Raw genomic sequence first — 13,221 nt, forward strand, 5'->3', positions numbered from 1 at the left:
TTTTTTATAACTTAGATCTAATTTCTTATTAAACTATAGTTTATAAGATAACTTACTCTCTCTACTATTATATAATAATCTATTTTTTAAATAATTTATATAAACTGCGATCTCTAATTAGAAGCTTATAGATAGATCTAATTAATTAAATATAAATCTTATAAATTTAATTAACGTTTTATTAAATCGTTTTGCGATATTATTCTAATATAAGATATAGATAATTATAAATTTTATAGTAATATCTTATTTCTTAAGTATATTCTCGACTAACTTATATTCTAATATATTATTAATTTTAATTAATATTACTTCTCTTACTCTAGTCGTTTTATTAATTATAATTATATTTCTAAAAATAAAGATATAGATCTATTTCTTTAATATAATAAACTCGAGATTTAATTAATTAATAATCTTATCGATAAGAAATATAAATTACTTACTACTCTTAATAATGCTAATTACGAAATATAATCTCTAGAAGTTAATATATATTTAAGCTTCTAATACTATTTCCTTTAATCTAAAATCCTTATTAATCTATTAAATTATTTTTATAAAATCATATATATTATATTAAAATTCTTTTAATAATTTTATTTTTTCTATATCTCTTATATAGAGATATAGATTTTTTAGACGATACGCTTTAATATAGCTTAATTATTAATATATTAATTAAAAATAATTAACTTATTCTTATTTTATAAATATAAATATACTTTTAATAAGAGATCTAGACTTTTTAGAAGCGAATACTCTATTAAATATCGATTTAATTAATTAATATAGGCTATTCCTCACATAGCCTCTTATTATTATCTTATCTATAAATATATTAATAATTCTAATATATAGACTTTTAAATTATATCTTAAAATTCTTTTAATTTAATATTATAATAAATAGTATATTATTATCTATTTCTAGAATATATAGAATACTCTCTATAATCTATATATAATTATCTATATAAATTTAAATAATTTCTTTATCTCTTATTAATAACTTACTTTAATTATTAAATTTTATCTTCTTTTAATAAGACTGTAAATTAATAAATAATTCTTTATTTAATATTATATAGCGAGTCGCTTCGAAGTCTATTAGCTAGCTACTATCTTCTAAAAAATTTATTATTATAAAAGAATTCTTTATTAATAATATACTATTTATAAACTCTAGCTTTTTCTTAGCTATTTATAAATCTTTCTTTTAATTATATATATCGCTTATATTACTAATATTACTATTATTATCTAATTTATCTACTATTATAATAATACGATCTAAGTATTCTTATCTACTATCTTTAAATATCTTTAAATTCTTTAATCGATTCTTTAATTTATAATTTTATCTATCTAAATTCTTCGCCTTATAATTCTTATTCTTTTTATTCTTCTTATTTAAATACTCTCTCTTATAATATTCGATTTTCTTATAGCTATAGTATTCTATCTTATTTATATCTTTAAGAGGTTTTTAACTTAGTTAGTTCTTTCGTCTATTATATATAAATAAATCTTTATTCTTAATCTATCTATCTTACTCTATAATTTATAAATATTTTATAACTATTTTAATAGTAAGATTATTATTAATCTCTAAATTATATTTAATTATATCGAACTTACTTCTCTAATAAGTATTTATAATTATTATTACTATAGTAAGATCGTATAATATATAAACTAAATTTAAATTTATAACTTTATTCTATAGATTTTATAAATTTACTATTATTTAATCGATCTTTTAATCTATTAATTTAATATATTTAAGAAATTTCTATAATATAATAGAAAGATGTTCTTTATTACTTATTTTATAAATTTAATAAAGCTTATTTTATATAGATTTAAAAGTAATAAAATAGACGATATAATTTTTCTAATTTTAATTAACGTTATCTCTAATTAGTATAGCGATCTATTTATTTAAAATAATCTATTATTTAGCTAACTCTCTACTAAATTATATAGATATTAATAATTTCTCTAATACTATTTTAAAGATATCTTATTTTTTAAGAAATTATCGATAATTCTAGATCTATAAATAGTAGTTTAAATTCTTTAGAACTTTCATTTTAACGTATAATTTACTAATAAGTCTCTTATCTAATTTCTTTAATAAATCGACTATTAGCAAATTATTTAAATCGAATAGAAGATTCTTCTCCCCCTCTTCTTTCTTCTTTCTCTTTTCTTTTAAATAAAAGAATTCTTTAATTAATAACGCTATCTATCTAGCGAATAAATAATCTTATTTCTTAATCTACTATAACTCTATTCTCGAGTATTCTTTAATAAGATTTTTAAAATAATTATATTCTCTAATATTTAGAGAGATTATAGCGATAATAGATAAATATAATAAAAAATTAAAACCTCGATTAATAACTAATTAGGCTTATAATCTATTAATAATATAATAGATTATATCTAATATAATTAAGATTAGAGCTATATATAAATATTATATAAATAGATTATATATATAAATAGATAGAATATAAGAAAAGAACTTTATATAAGTAGATATAGGTCTAATATAAATATAAAAAGTCGCTTACTAAATTATTAGAGATTCATTCTTTTAAGTTATTTAATTTCGGCTTATAGTCCATAATAAATCGAATTACTTCGAGGATTATATCTTAGCCTTTCAGGCGTGTTAGTTCCACATATACGCTAAGTAAACTAATTACCCTAGCATACCATAGTTATGACTATATAGCTATTATCCATAACTATATGGCTATTGCCAATGGCTATGTTACCCATGGCTATGTTTGCCTATGGCTATATGGCTGTAGCCCCCAGCCACATTATAGCTAATGGCCATAAGCCGTGGCTAATGGCCATAAGCCGTCAAAACCAACACTTGACTGCCTAGATAGTAGCGCGCCAAGTGGTCTTGGCATAATACGCGCAGACTTTCCAAGCTCACAGAGCTCCCATACAACAATATACTCTGCCTTTTGCCTTCTCACACTCATACATACCAGAAGTCTCCGTTTGGTAGATCATCCATCTCAAACCTGGTAAATTGCATCCAACCCTCCGTCACAATAGCCAGGTCCTTAAGATGAACCACCTTCCCCAGGCATGGGGCCGTGTAAGTCGATAGCTTGCTGATCCTGCCACGAGCTATAGCTGATACATAGTCCATGTTGCAGCCACGCGATGATGTATATGGACCATACGATGCTTCATATCTCCAATCTAGTCACCCTCAGACCCACACTCAGCAGCCCATAGTCACAGGAACATCTGTTCTCGCGGTCAAGTTTAAGGATGGGGTCGTCATCGCTGCAGATAACTTAGGTAGCACCGCTTCCTCTGGCAAAACACCATGATCCGGCTAACGCCTCTTTCTTCTCTCACAGCTTCCTACGGTTCTCTCGCCCGTTTTACAGACGTAAAACGCCTCCGGCCCTTCAACTCCCGCGCAATTGTCGGCATCGGTGGCGACGTCTCAGATATGCAATACCTCGACCGGCTCCTCAACTCCCTCGACGTCACCGAGAATTACTCTTCAGAAGGGCATGGCCTTAACGCCAGAAATCTACACACCTACCTCTCAAAAGTCATGTACAAGCGCCGCTCCGACGTCAACCCACTGTGGAATCAGATGCTGGTAGCCGGACTCGATGGGGATGATAAGCCATTTCTGAGCAGCGTAGATCTATTGGGCACAACATTCAGTAGCCCTACCCTGGCAACAGGATTCGGAGCACATTTGGCACAGCCATTGTTGAGAAAAGTGGCGGATGACGAGAGCCAGGTCTCGGACGTGACAAGGGAGAAGGCTGTAGATGCGGTGAAAGAGTGTATGAAGGTGCTATTCTACAGAGATGCAAGGAGTCTGGATAAGTACTCGATCGCAGTGGTCACGAAGGAGGGCGGTGTGGAGTTGAAGGAAGATGAACAGCTGGAGAACCAGAGTTGGGCGTTTGCCGAGACCATCCGTGGTTATGGCCGAACGCAGGAAGTTTGAATGACGATTTGACTAGCACTGATCGATAGAGCGGCATGATATCCTTTGCTCGCCCCCAGCTTCACTTGTATCATCGCACCGCTCCCCCGCCATGAAATGCCTCCGAACGCCGTCGTGCAAATTGCCAATTGAGAGATCAAAACTCAAGGACTTCCTCCAGCAAGTCCATCCCCAAGCCGCTATTACCCTCATCGAAAACCGACCACTCCTCTGCCGGATAGTCATCCACTCGATCTTGCACAACAGGCGCAAATTCTGACTCTCGGTTTTCCTTGTCACTGTCCTCGTCTGCAAACGGATCATCCTGCTCAACTTCTCCCGTTGGTCTCTCTTCTTGCCCTCCCTCCTCCGCTTGTTGCTCGTCTAGTGCTTCATCCGCACTTTCTTCGCTCAAGTCCTGTTGGCCTGCTCCAGCTGCGTCTGCGCAGTCTCCTTCCGCTTCGACCTCGACCTTTTTGCCTGGCCGGTCGTTTGACACGCACCCACTTAAAACTTGGTCATCCCCGCCAATTTCCAGTGCAGACTGAGTCGTGTCCTCCACTGCCTTCGATGTCCTCTTCTTAGCCGCCCCACGCAAGGCCTTCTTCTCCGCGCTCTTTCCTTCCCTCTCCGCTCGTTTTAGCCCCCTCTTCTCTCTTATCCTCCTCTCCAATCCAGGCTCGTTGTTCCAAACATTTCCATACCGCTTCCTCCTCCCGTCCTTCTCGCTATTCTGAGGCCATTGCGCATAGAGCGTCGATCCTTCCCCAACTTTGCAGCTGGAGAGTACTGAATCCATCGCTAAAAGTTTGTTCCGATACCTCAATCTGATGCCACAGAACGGAAGGTCACTCCGCAGGATACGAACTCCACTGGCCCGCCAAATGGACTCAAGACGGGCATCGACTGTCGCTTTGACTGCTGCGACCGTGGTAGTGTCGAGATCGAGGTCCAGAGTTACGGTGTCCCCTGCTGGTAATTGGACGACTGAGGTGCGTTAGTGCTCTATCTTCGGGGGAAATAAAAGACGGGCGTCGACTGCGGAGCGGGTGACGTACAGAACTGGGTCATACTTGGAGGGACAGCTTGTACCGAAGCGCAATGGAGATTATCAGACGGCAGTCAAAATGTGGCCAGGTAGACTTTTGGAGAGCTTTGCTGTATGGAAGTATGGAGCAAGAAAAGAACATTGAAAAGCCGATTCTAAGAGGCATTCAATGAGCTATGCTCGGGCAGGCGTTGTGTTGAAGGGATGCACTTCTACGTGTGTCGAGGTGGTGTGTGTTGAGCTGCGTGGCAGTAGGACAGACCTAAAATCTACGATGTTTCTGTACGATGCAGACAAGACTCAGCAACTTTACAGTTTTGGCCTGCTTTTGATATGTTCGATTTTGTTCACGCAAGTCCCAATGCCTTCCAGGCTGACTTCAACAACATCCCCGTCCTTAAGCCACAACTGCGGCTCCCTGCCCATGCCTACGCCTTGAGGTCTAATCACCAAATCAGCTATTTTCGAAGTCCAAACAGGCACGAGCACTTACGTTCCAGTGAAAATCAAATCCCCAGGAAGAAGAGTCGTCCCTTGACTTAAGAAGCTAATCGTCTTCGCCACCCCAAAAATCATATCCTTGGTGCTGCTGTCCTGGACGGTCTTGCCATTAACCTTTGTCGAAATCCGGAGGGCTTGAGGATCTTTGATCAAAGCACTCGACACAATGCCTGGCCCATACGGAGCCCATCCATCGAAGCCTTTGCCCAATGCCCACTGGCCGCCTCCTCTTTTCAGTTGCCATTCGCGATGTGATACATCGTCACCGACTGCATATCCCATGACATAGTCAAGAGCTTTAGATTCCGGGACTTCCCTCGCCTCTTTGCCAATGACGGCGACGAGCTCGCATTCGTAATCTAACCCGTCCACTTCTTGGGCCATGGTAGGGATAGGAACATTATCGAAGGGCCCGCCGAGCGAAGTAATTGGTTTGTAGAATAGCACGGGGTACTTCGGCAGCGGCATGCTTGATTCTTTGGCGTGTTGCTCGTAATTGAGGCCGAGGCAGCGGACGGTTCTGACGTCTTCGCTGGCAAGGGGAGCAAGGAGAAGGCGTACATCCTGATCGGATTTCAGCGAGTGGGATGATACGACCGTGGGAGGGAAGCACGTACGGCGATTTGCTCCGTCACATCGTGTTTTCCGAACACGTCTCCCTTGATCACGCGAGCTTGCTTCGTTTTGCCTAAATCGCTGACGCCCTGTGGTAAGATAGCATCCCCATAGTATGTTCTGCCGTCCTTGGCGAGGAATCGGACCAGACGTGAGAAAGGAGGCATAGCACGAATTAGATGACTCAAAGCAGTCCAGCGACAGAACGGAGCGTTTCTAAAACTCCAATTGGAGCTCAAGTGGCAGATTGTAGAAGATTAATGTGCATTGACCGTGCCGCTCGTGTCTGCCATTGCATCATTTTGGAGCGGGCCTTGTAAGATTAAACGCCGTTCTTTGAGTAATCCCCGGCAGCGGCATTCTGTTGCGGCTTCTTGCCGTGGTAAAACTCTCCCCCCCTGAGCACTCGTTATCCGTGATATGAGGCTCTCGGGGTTGCAGAGAGGGGTTTTGTCACTCTACCGCCAGTGCTGTACGTTATAATTTCCGAGGCAATTCTTCCCCATAGTCGTCATACATGTCTCTAGTTCTCTGTTCCTGAGACGTGTCTCGCGACACCAAATTCCTCCCAAAAGAGTAATGCTGACTGCCGAAATCATCAAGTGAGAGAGATAGAGAAGAAGCCAGCGGTTCGTTAATTACCTTATAAAGTCTGTCATCAAAACGAAGAACATATCTAACCCGTCTTAGGACGTGAGAGAAAACTTCAAGGGCTTTGCAAGGTAGGTGCCATTTCAGAAATCATCTGACCAGCTCGGAATTACAAGTTAACATCATCATAGGACCGAGTTCGAAAGGAGCATTGGGCTGGACAAGAAAGACTTCGCTGCAATTGAGTATCTCCTACGAAAAGGCCAGAGGCAGCTGGAAATCTATTCCTCTCCTGGAATCAGGAATATAATAAGATGATGCCAATCAGGTTGGTCACAAGTTGCAACTTCGGATATTTCTGTGCTAAGATTACGGTATCTCAGCTCTTGCATTCATAATCATCGTATCAGGTGGAAATGGCAGTCATAAGATATAGCACCCCAAGTATCCCTACAGCGCCACCAACGCCATCGCTAAAATTCAAGAAGCTCAGACGGCATTCAGAGCTCTCCTCCCTCACCATGAGGATACTCTCGATACCGATCACTGGGATCTCCGCCAGGTATGCAAAGCCCGAGCCTCCAGAAGTAGTCTCGATGAGCAAAGAACAATTGCCATATGCGAAAGCGTGGCGGTACTGTTAAAAGACCCTTCGTGTCCTTCCACCAGTCCTTGAACCCTTCTATATCGGCGCCTTGTTCAATGCTTGGGATATTCGGACCGCTCTGACCTTCGTCGTGGACTTCCGCACCGGCTATACAATTTGGATCTTCGTCACCCTCACAGTATCTCAGGTCCTTGGCCTCCGGAGATAGCTCCGGCTTCGAAATGTAGACTTCTCCAGCGTGCATTTGATAGCCCCACTCTGTTAAAGGAAGCAACGGCACCGGGTCATCACAATGTGTTACTCGTCTGTACCTGCCAGTGATGTCTGTGTGACCATGATCCGAGAAAGTCTTGTCGATGTATTGCATCAGTCCTTGGTTCCCAATTCTTGGCTCACCAAAGGTTGTTACTTGGGGGTTCCAACCCCGAGACTCCAAGTCAAGAGACGCAAGAGCTGCCACCGCCCCGCCGAGAGAATGTCCTACCAAGGTTACCTGGTAGTCCGGATATTTCTGAACGAGTTCATCGAGATGGGGTAGGATATGAGGTCGAGTATGCCTCCATGAGGTCATGAACCCTGCGTGGACAGTGCAATTGGTACATTCTGCCCTTTGCGGATTTATTGCTCGTTTCCGCAAGCTTCTGGCATGCTTGTCCTCAGCCTCGTCCTCGTCACCTGGATAAGGCATATACTCCTGTGGAACCGTTGACAAGTCGATGATGGTATTCGCTACTGAATAAGTTCCGCGGAACGCCACAATAATCCTTGGAGGCGATGGAGGATGAGAAAGGACAATGTATCCACAGCTGTCCGACATGAAGGGGCCTGTATTCCATGTCTACTCATAACCATAAACCTAGGCGCAGGCCGAAGAGCAGAAGTCAGACGCTTACCGTTATCAACTCGAAGCTGGGGAAATCCTGGCATCGGCTCGCGCATAGGAAAGGTTTTTGAATGCCTATTCCTGTCACTCCGACACAATAAGAAATATCGACTATGCGTGATAGCTCTTCCAGGTCATTGAAAAGCTCTATGGATATGTTGGGCTTCGAGATTGCTGGTAGGTCCTCCACCAAGGGTGATTGCGAGGAAGGGACCCCAAATGCTGGAGAGAGGGATGAGAAATAGCATAACAATAGGACGAGCCTCAGAAAGCGAGACATCATGTTCGAGTTGGTCGAGGAAGGATAGTGAATGAAGAGGCGTCGCGAAAACGTCACGGTTCAGGTTGCCAAGACCTGGGGTAGCGCCTGGATCTTGCCCGAAAGAGGTATAGTTAGTGCTCATGTGGACTTCGTCCTACCTTACCGAACTTACTTTACCTAATAAAACTATCCGGCGTGCTCGTCCTACATGGAGGTATCAAAGGTTTATGAACGCATTACGGGTTAATAGGTATGAGTGCAATAGAGTCTTATCAAACCAATCCATCACCAAGAACGCCTGCGCCAAATGTCAAGCCTTACAACTCAGGTCTCAACAATTACGACCCGACCGCATGAGCGAACACCTTCGCAGCTAATTCGCTGAGTAATTTAGCCTTGTCGCCTTGGGGTAGCTCCTACAACCTCGTCAGAAAAGCCCACTCCTTGCTCCATCGAGGAACAAGGAAAAGCGCAATCCACTCACCTGGAACACGCTGTAGACGCTCTTCCCTCTTGCATCTCTCACTGCTCCTAACCTGTTCCCCGCCACTGCTCCTGCGATAGCCCCTGGGAAGTTTGCAACGATGAAGCCCATAGCTCCACCACTAAGACCTCCTACCATGCTCCAAAACTTGTTGGTAGGCTTCGCTTCCTTGCCTTCTGCCATCCCTTCCTCTCTCAACATCTCCTCAAAAATACCTCCGAACTGTTCATTGCTGAAGTGTTCTTCTTCTTGTGTATTTTTCGCACCGAAACCAAACGCAGACCAGGGGAAGCCACCAGAGCCACCAGATGGCTTTTCTTGGCGAGGTATGTCTTCAGTGTCAGGATCGCTGTCTTCGCCACCAGTGGGAAAACCGTGGTAAGAGCGGGCTGAGTCGTAGTCGCGGCGACGAGTAGGGTCTGAAAGTGTGTAGTATGCATCATTGATTTGCTGGAATTTCTTGGTGCGGGCCGGGCGTTCAGAGGAGTCAGAGGGGACACGGTCGGGGTGCGATTTCAAGGCTTGTCTTGACAAGACGGTTAGTCCGCAATATTAACAGCATGGATGCGTGGACATACTTCTTGTAGCCATCTCGGATTTGCTGTTGGGTAGCTTGGGGTGGTATGTCGAGGATCACATCTGTACTTGTTAGAACTGCGAGGGGCAATACGTGGTCCGGTCGTACAGTAGTCTGGAGGCGCGTCTGGAACAAGATTAGCAGGCTATTCACGAATCAGGACCATTAGAATGGCACTTACTGGACATCTCTTTGAGAACGGCTGCTCAAGGCGTGATGCCTGTTATTGCACGTCAAAGGCAAGCTGAGAGCTTTGGACAAAAAAGGCTGCCTAGGACGTAGGGGAGGCGCGCGACCAGAGGTGGGGTCCAATTTTGAATGAATACTCGTAGTCTCAACGGATACGTGTACACAATTCAAACGAACATGGAAGCCTAAGTGCACATGCCACATGGAAAGCAACCTGAATGACGTATCGTTAGCGTTATGCCAAGCAAATGGAAAGCTCCGAACTCGAAGGTCTCGCCTCGCCTACGGTACTGTACCTATAGGTACAAGTGTAGGGAACTAAGCCTTACAGCCAGCCCGTATGCAAATTCGGATTGACGAAGCCGAGATGATTTTGAGATCATAGGGTATCTTGGTGTACGAGTGGCTATTTGTTGTTCTTTGCATTCATCAGGGACTCTGATTGTATGCTGGGGAGCGAATTGAACTCTGGGGAAATCCCTAGCTAGTCTTGGCAGGGCGCCTTGGCTTTCAGCGGCCCATCAGCCCCAACCTCTCTCTTGAACTTGGAGCTTCGTAGCTTTTCTGAAGACTTTTGATTCTACCCAGCTCCATCTCACTATCGACCAGCAATGGCATGGTTCTCCAGTCCCGGTCGCTCCTCCTCTCCGCGCCGCTCGTCCGCCTACCCGCAACGTCCTTCCAATGACAGCAAAGGCTACTACTACAGGACCTCCTCTTCACATTCTAGCCGCGCGCGACCCCGTGGAGGCTACGTCAATCGCATCCTTTCCCAAATAAAGCGCTACCTCCGTCACCTGTACGATTACGCGCGCGATCATCCGGTCAAGCTGATAATGCTTTTGCTACCATTGTTGACGGGCGGGGCATTGGCGGGGGTGCTGGCGAAGTTTGGTATCAGGTTACCGGCCGGTTTGGCAAGTATGGTGCCGGGAGGTGCTGGAGGCAAACAAGGATTTGGAGGAAGAAGTGATGTAGGCGGTGGGGCCGGTGTACAGGGTTTGATGAAGATGGCGCAGATGTTTGTGTGAGACCAGGACGGACTGTTGATACTGATAGGCGTGGGAGGTAAGTGTTCCGAGCTTATACCATGACTACATTGCGACGGGCCAATGCTAATTGGCAAGGAAGCGAGAGGCCTGGTTCAGAGAGGCAACCTATTCATTGGATATCCTCCTCGAATTATTATACCGTTGATGACTGACATGAAATGGCGAGTTCCACAGCTGCCTTGACGCAATGAATTAGACTGCAATTGTGAGGGTGGCCTTCCAGGAAAGATGTCCAAACCAATAGCAGTCGGAGTATGCGCAAAAGGCCAACTTGCTCTTTTTCTAGCTTGCAAAGTGCTGTACTGGATAAAACACTGCCCGTTTACGAGTACCGAGGTGGAATCCTTTGACCATGCATAAAGCAAGTTATATCGGCGAACGAGAATGCTAAAGTCCCCCACGGTTTGCAAGCCTGTACATAATCAATTGGCGCAACATTGAACGCTTTCTACCTCTAAGCTTAGGTCACCAGGCCGCAACTAGGAAGGGATTTCTTTGTGGAGGTCGCTTTCATCCACGGTTGTCGACTATGATTTTCGATGGCCGGAGGTGTAATACGTCTCGTCAGTGCGCCTTGCCATTCCTCTTGACACGTTTTCGTGCTGCTCCATTCCTTGAATCTTCCTTTATTTCTGGGTCTCCATCCTCTCCGTCATTAGCAGTCTCCAGATCCTCCAATTCAGATTGCTCATAGTTCGACTGAACACCGGCAATGCGACTCTGAATCTTATGATAAGTCCACACCGGTAAGCGGAACAAAACCGTCCGCCTGAACGTGGGCTTGGGTATCTCCTCTGGATCTAGCAAAAGCTCCACCCTTTCACCGTTGTCATCCTCTTCTTCCACATAAACGTTTCCCACGGAATCCACGATGAGAACTTTCCCATTGCGAGCTTGAACTTTCTTCTTAGCCCCTTGGGGCCCCTGTTCAGGTTCCGACTCAATAGGTGTAGGTGTACTTGTGCCACTCCGCTTAAGCCCCTTGCCTGTTTTCTTGTCTTTCTCCTTTTTGTTTTCTCTCTCCTGCATGCGCTTCTGGCGTCGATTAAGCACCGCCGCACCGTTCTCTTGCGCCAAAGAAGCAGGGGGGCTAGCTGTCATTCCCGTCATTGCACCATCAATGCCAGGAATCCCTCTGACTCCTGAGTCGTCGCCCCAGGCTGATCGTCTCGCATCTCGAATGACCCGTTCGGCGTAATCTCGTTGTCTCTGCCAGCTTACATACATAGCCGCGTAATGGACCAATCCTCCTCCAAATGCAAACAGGCCCACCAGCACTGATCCCAGACCAGGGCGAAAGCGGGCGTAGTAATATCCAGTCCCCCTCCATTTGGGGAAGCCGCTGCTCAGGAAGAAATTGTATCTTTCGCGACCAGGTCCTTTCAGAATCTCGGTGATAACGCCGAGTCGAGCATACCGCTCGCTAGCCTTCTTCACCGCGGTCTGAATTTCGCTTTCCGTGGGAGCTTTGTTAACGTGAACGCCTGGTTCCTTGTTTTTCAGTCCGAGTAGTGGCTTGGAAGTTGCCTTTGCCTTGGAGGCTATGAGCGACTGCTTTGCCTTGTCGGGATGTATAATTCTGGATTTCTTCCTGTAGGCTTTGACGATCTCGTCCTGAGAAGCGCTAGCCTTCACCCCCAAGAAATCTAGAGATTGAAAAGAGTAAGCCAACATGAATACGATTACAATGGTAGGAAGGTGTGAGTAATTACCGTAAAAAGTCACCTCAGGACCCTCGGAAGCCTGGATCTCGTCTCGAAGTCGGAATATTTCGTGGTCATCCTTAGTAAACCCAGCAACCAGCGCCAGCAGACCGCTGCAGAGCAAAACAAAGAGTGACAGTTTCATGTTTAAGGAACGTGATGCATGTGTGCCTGAAGCTATAGCACAAAAGCTCCCAATATGTGTGTACCTGCGTGTACCTCTAGTGGCCCTTTAGCTTGTGTAGTAAAAGTAGGTCGTGGTCCCAATCAAGGAATCGGGCAGGTGGGGAGATCCGAAATGTAAAATGTGCGAATAATTCCGGTACACAGTCAACTTACAAGAGAACTCTTCTCCCCACTCACTTCCCTCTTGATTCTCAAGAAAACTGGGCGGTACGCCTAATGGTTGCCGCGGATGGAAAATATGTGATGAGCAATTGAGCATGGCTGAAGTAGTTCGTGGCTGAAAGGACACAGACCCTCCATCGAAAATAAGCCTAGCAGATAAAATCTGTGGGACAAAGAACACATTTGCTTTCTTTCAACTCCACAATCCTTTATACAACCACCTGTCTGACTATTCGCTACCATTTCCACCGAAAATTGTGAACAATTCCCACTTCTAGTCTCTGTAATCACTAGCTAATCGAATACAAAGAGACCAGAATAACCCTCTTTCCACCCCGTGTTACCCTTGAAAGTCCAAGAAAACGAACCAAAAC

The 13,221-nt window shown here is 43.6% G+C and overlaps 7 protein-coding genes across 7 annotated transcripts; 2 read left to right on the top strand and 5 right to left on the bottom strand.

The window, feature by feature from the left end:
• Positions 1–3,096: 3,096 nt before the first annotated feature.
• HO133_008711 (uncharacterized protein) lies at positions 3,097–4,008 on the top strand (the record flags this gene model as incomplete). Its single annotated transcript, XM_037299575.1, has 3 exons — positions 3,097–3,126; positions 3,188–3,335; positions 3,398–4,008. 3 exons carry the CDS (start codon positions 3,097–3,099, stop codon positions 4,006–4,008), a joined length of 789 nt encoding a protein of 262 aa, XP_037155576.1.
• Positions 4,009–4,144: 136 nt separating this feature from the next.
• HO133_008712 (uncharacterized protein) lies at positions 4,145–5,058 on the bottom strand (the record flags this gene model as incomplete). Its single annotated transcript, XM_037299576.1, has 2 exons — positions 4,145–4,974; positions 5,046–5,058. The coding sequence occupies 2 exons, from the start codon at positions 5,056–5,058 to the stop codon at positions 4,145–4,147; spliced, it is 843 nt and encodes a 280-aa protein (XP_037155577.1).
• Positions 5,059–5,344: 286 nt separating this feature from the next.
• HO133_008713 (uncharacterized protein) lies at positions 5,345–6,318 on the bottom strand (the record flags this gene model as incomplete). Its single annotated transcript, XM_037299577.1, has 3 exons — positions 5,345–5,477; positions 5,529–6,100; positions 6,154–6,318. The coding sequence occupies 3 exons, from the start codon at positions 6,316–6,318 to the stop codon at positions 5,345–5,347; spliced, it is 870 nt and encodes a 289-aa protein (XP_037155578.1).
• Positions 6,319–7,242: 924 nt separating this feature from the next.
• On the bottom strand, positions 7,243–8,512 carry HO133_008714 (uncharacterized protein; the record flags this gene model as incomplete). Its single annotated transcript, XM_037299578.1, has 2 exons — positions 7,243–8,187; positions 8,243–8,512. The coding sequence occupies 2 exons, from the start codon at positions 8,510–8,512 to the stop codon at positions 7,243–7,245; spliced, it is 1,215 nt and encodes a 404-aa protein (XP_037155579.1).
• Positions 8,513–8,832: 320 nt separating this feature from the next.
• On the bottom strand, positions 8,833–9,743 carry HO133_008715 (uncharacterized protein; the record flags this gene model as incomplete). Its single annotated transcript, XM_037299579.1, has 5 exons — positions 8,833–8,910; positions 8,979–9,504; positions 9,557–9,617; positions 9,664–9,681; positions 9,737–9,743. 5 exons carry the CDS (start codon positions 9,741–9,743, stop codon positions 8,833–8,835), a joined length of 690 nt encoding a protein of 229 aa, XP_037155580.1.
• Positions 9,744–10,355: 612 nt separating this feature from the next.
• HO133_008716 (uncharacterized protein) lies at positions 10,356–10,775 on the top strand (the record flags this gene model as incomplete). Its single annotated transcript, XM_037299580.1, has 1 exon — positions 10,356–10,775. The coding sequence occupies one exon, from the start codon at positions 10,356–10,358 to the stop codon at positions 10,773–10,775; it is 420 nt and encodes a 139-aa protein (XP_037155581.1).
• A 585-nt stretch (positions 10,776–11,360) lies between these two features.
• Positions 11,361–12,644, bottom strand: HO133_008717 (uncharacterized protein; the record flags this gene model as incomplete). The annotated part of the gene is made up of 2 exons (XM_037299581.1): positions 11,361–12,442; positions 12,509–12,644. 2 exons carry the CDS (start codon positions 12,642–12,644, stop codon positions 11,361–11,363), a joined length of 1,218 nt encoding a protein of 405 aa, XP_037155582.1.
• Positions 12,645–13,221: the final 577 nt, after the last annotated feature.

Source organism: Letharia lupina (assembly GCF_014066315.1).
Source record: "Letharia lupina isolate WasteWater1 chromosome Unknown contig_5, whole genome shotgun sequence".
Taxonomy (NCBI): domain Eukaryota; kingdom Fungi; phylum Ascomycota; class Lecanoromycetes; order Lecanorales; family Parmeliaceae; genus Letharia; species Letharia lupina.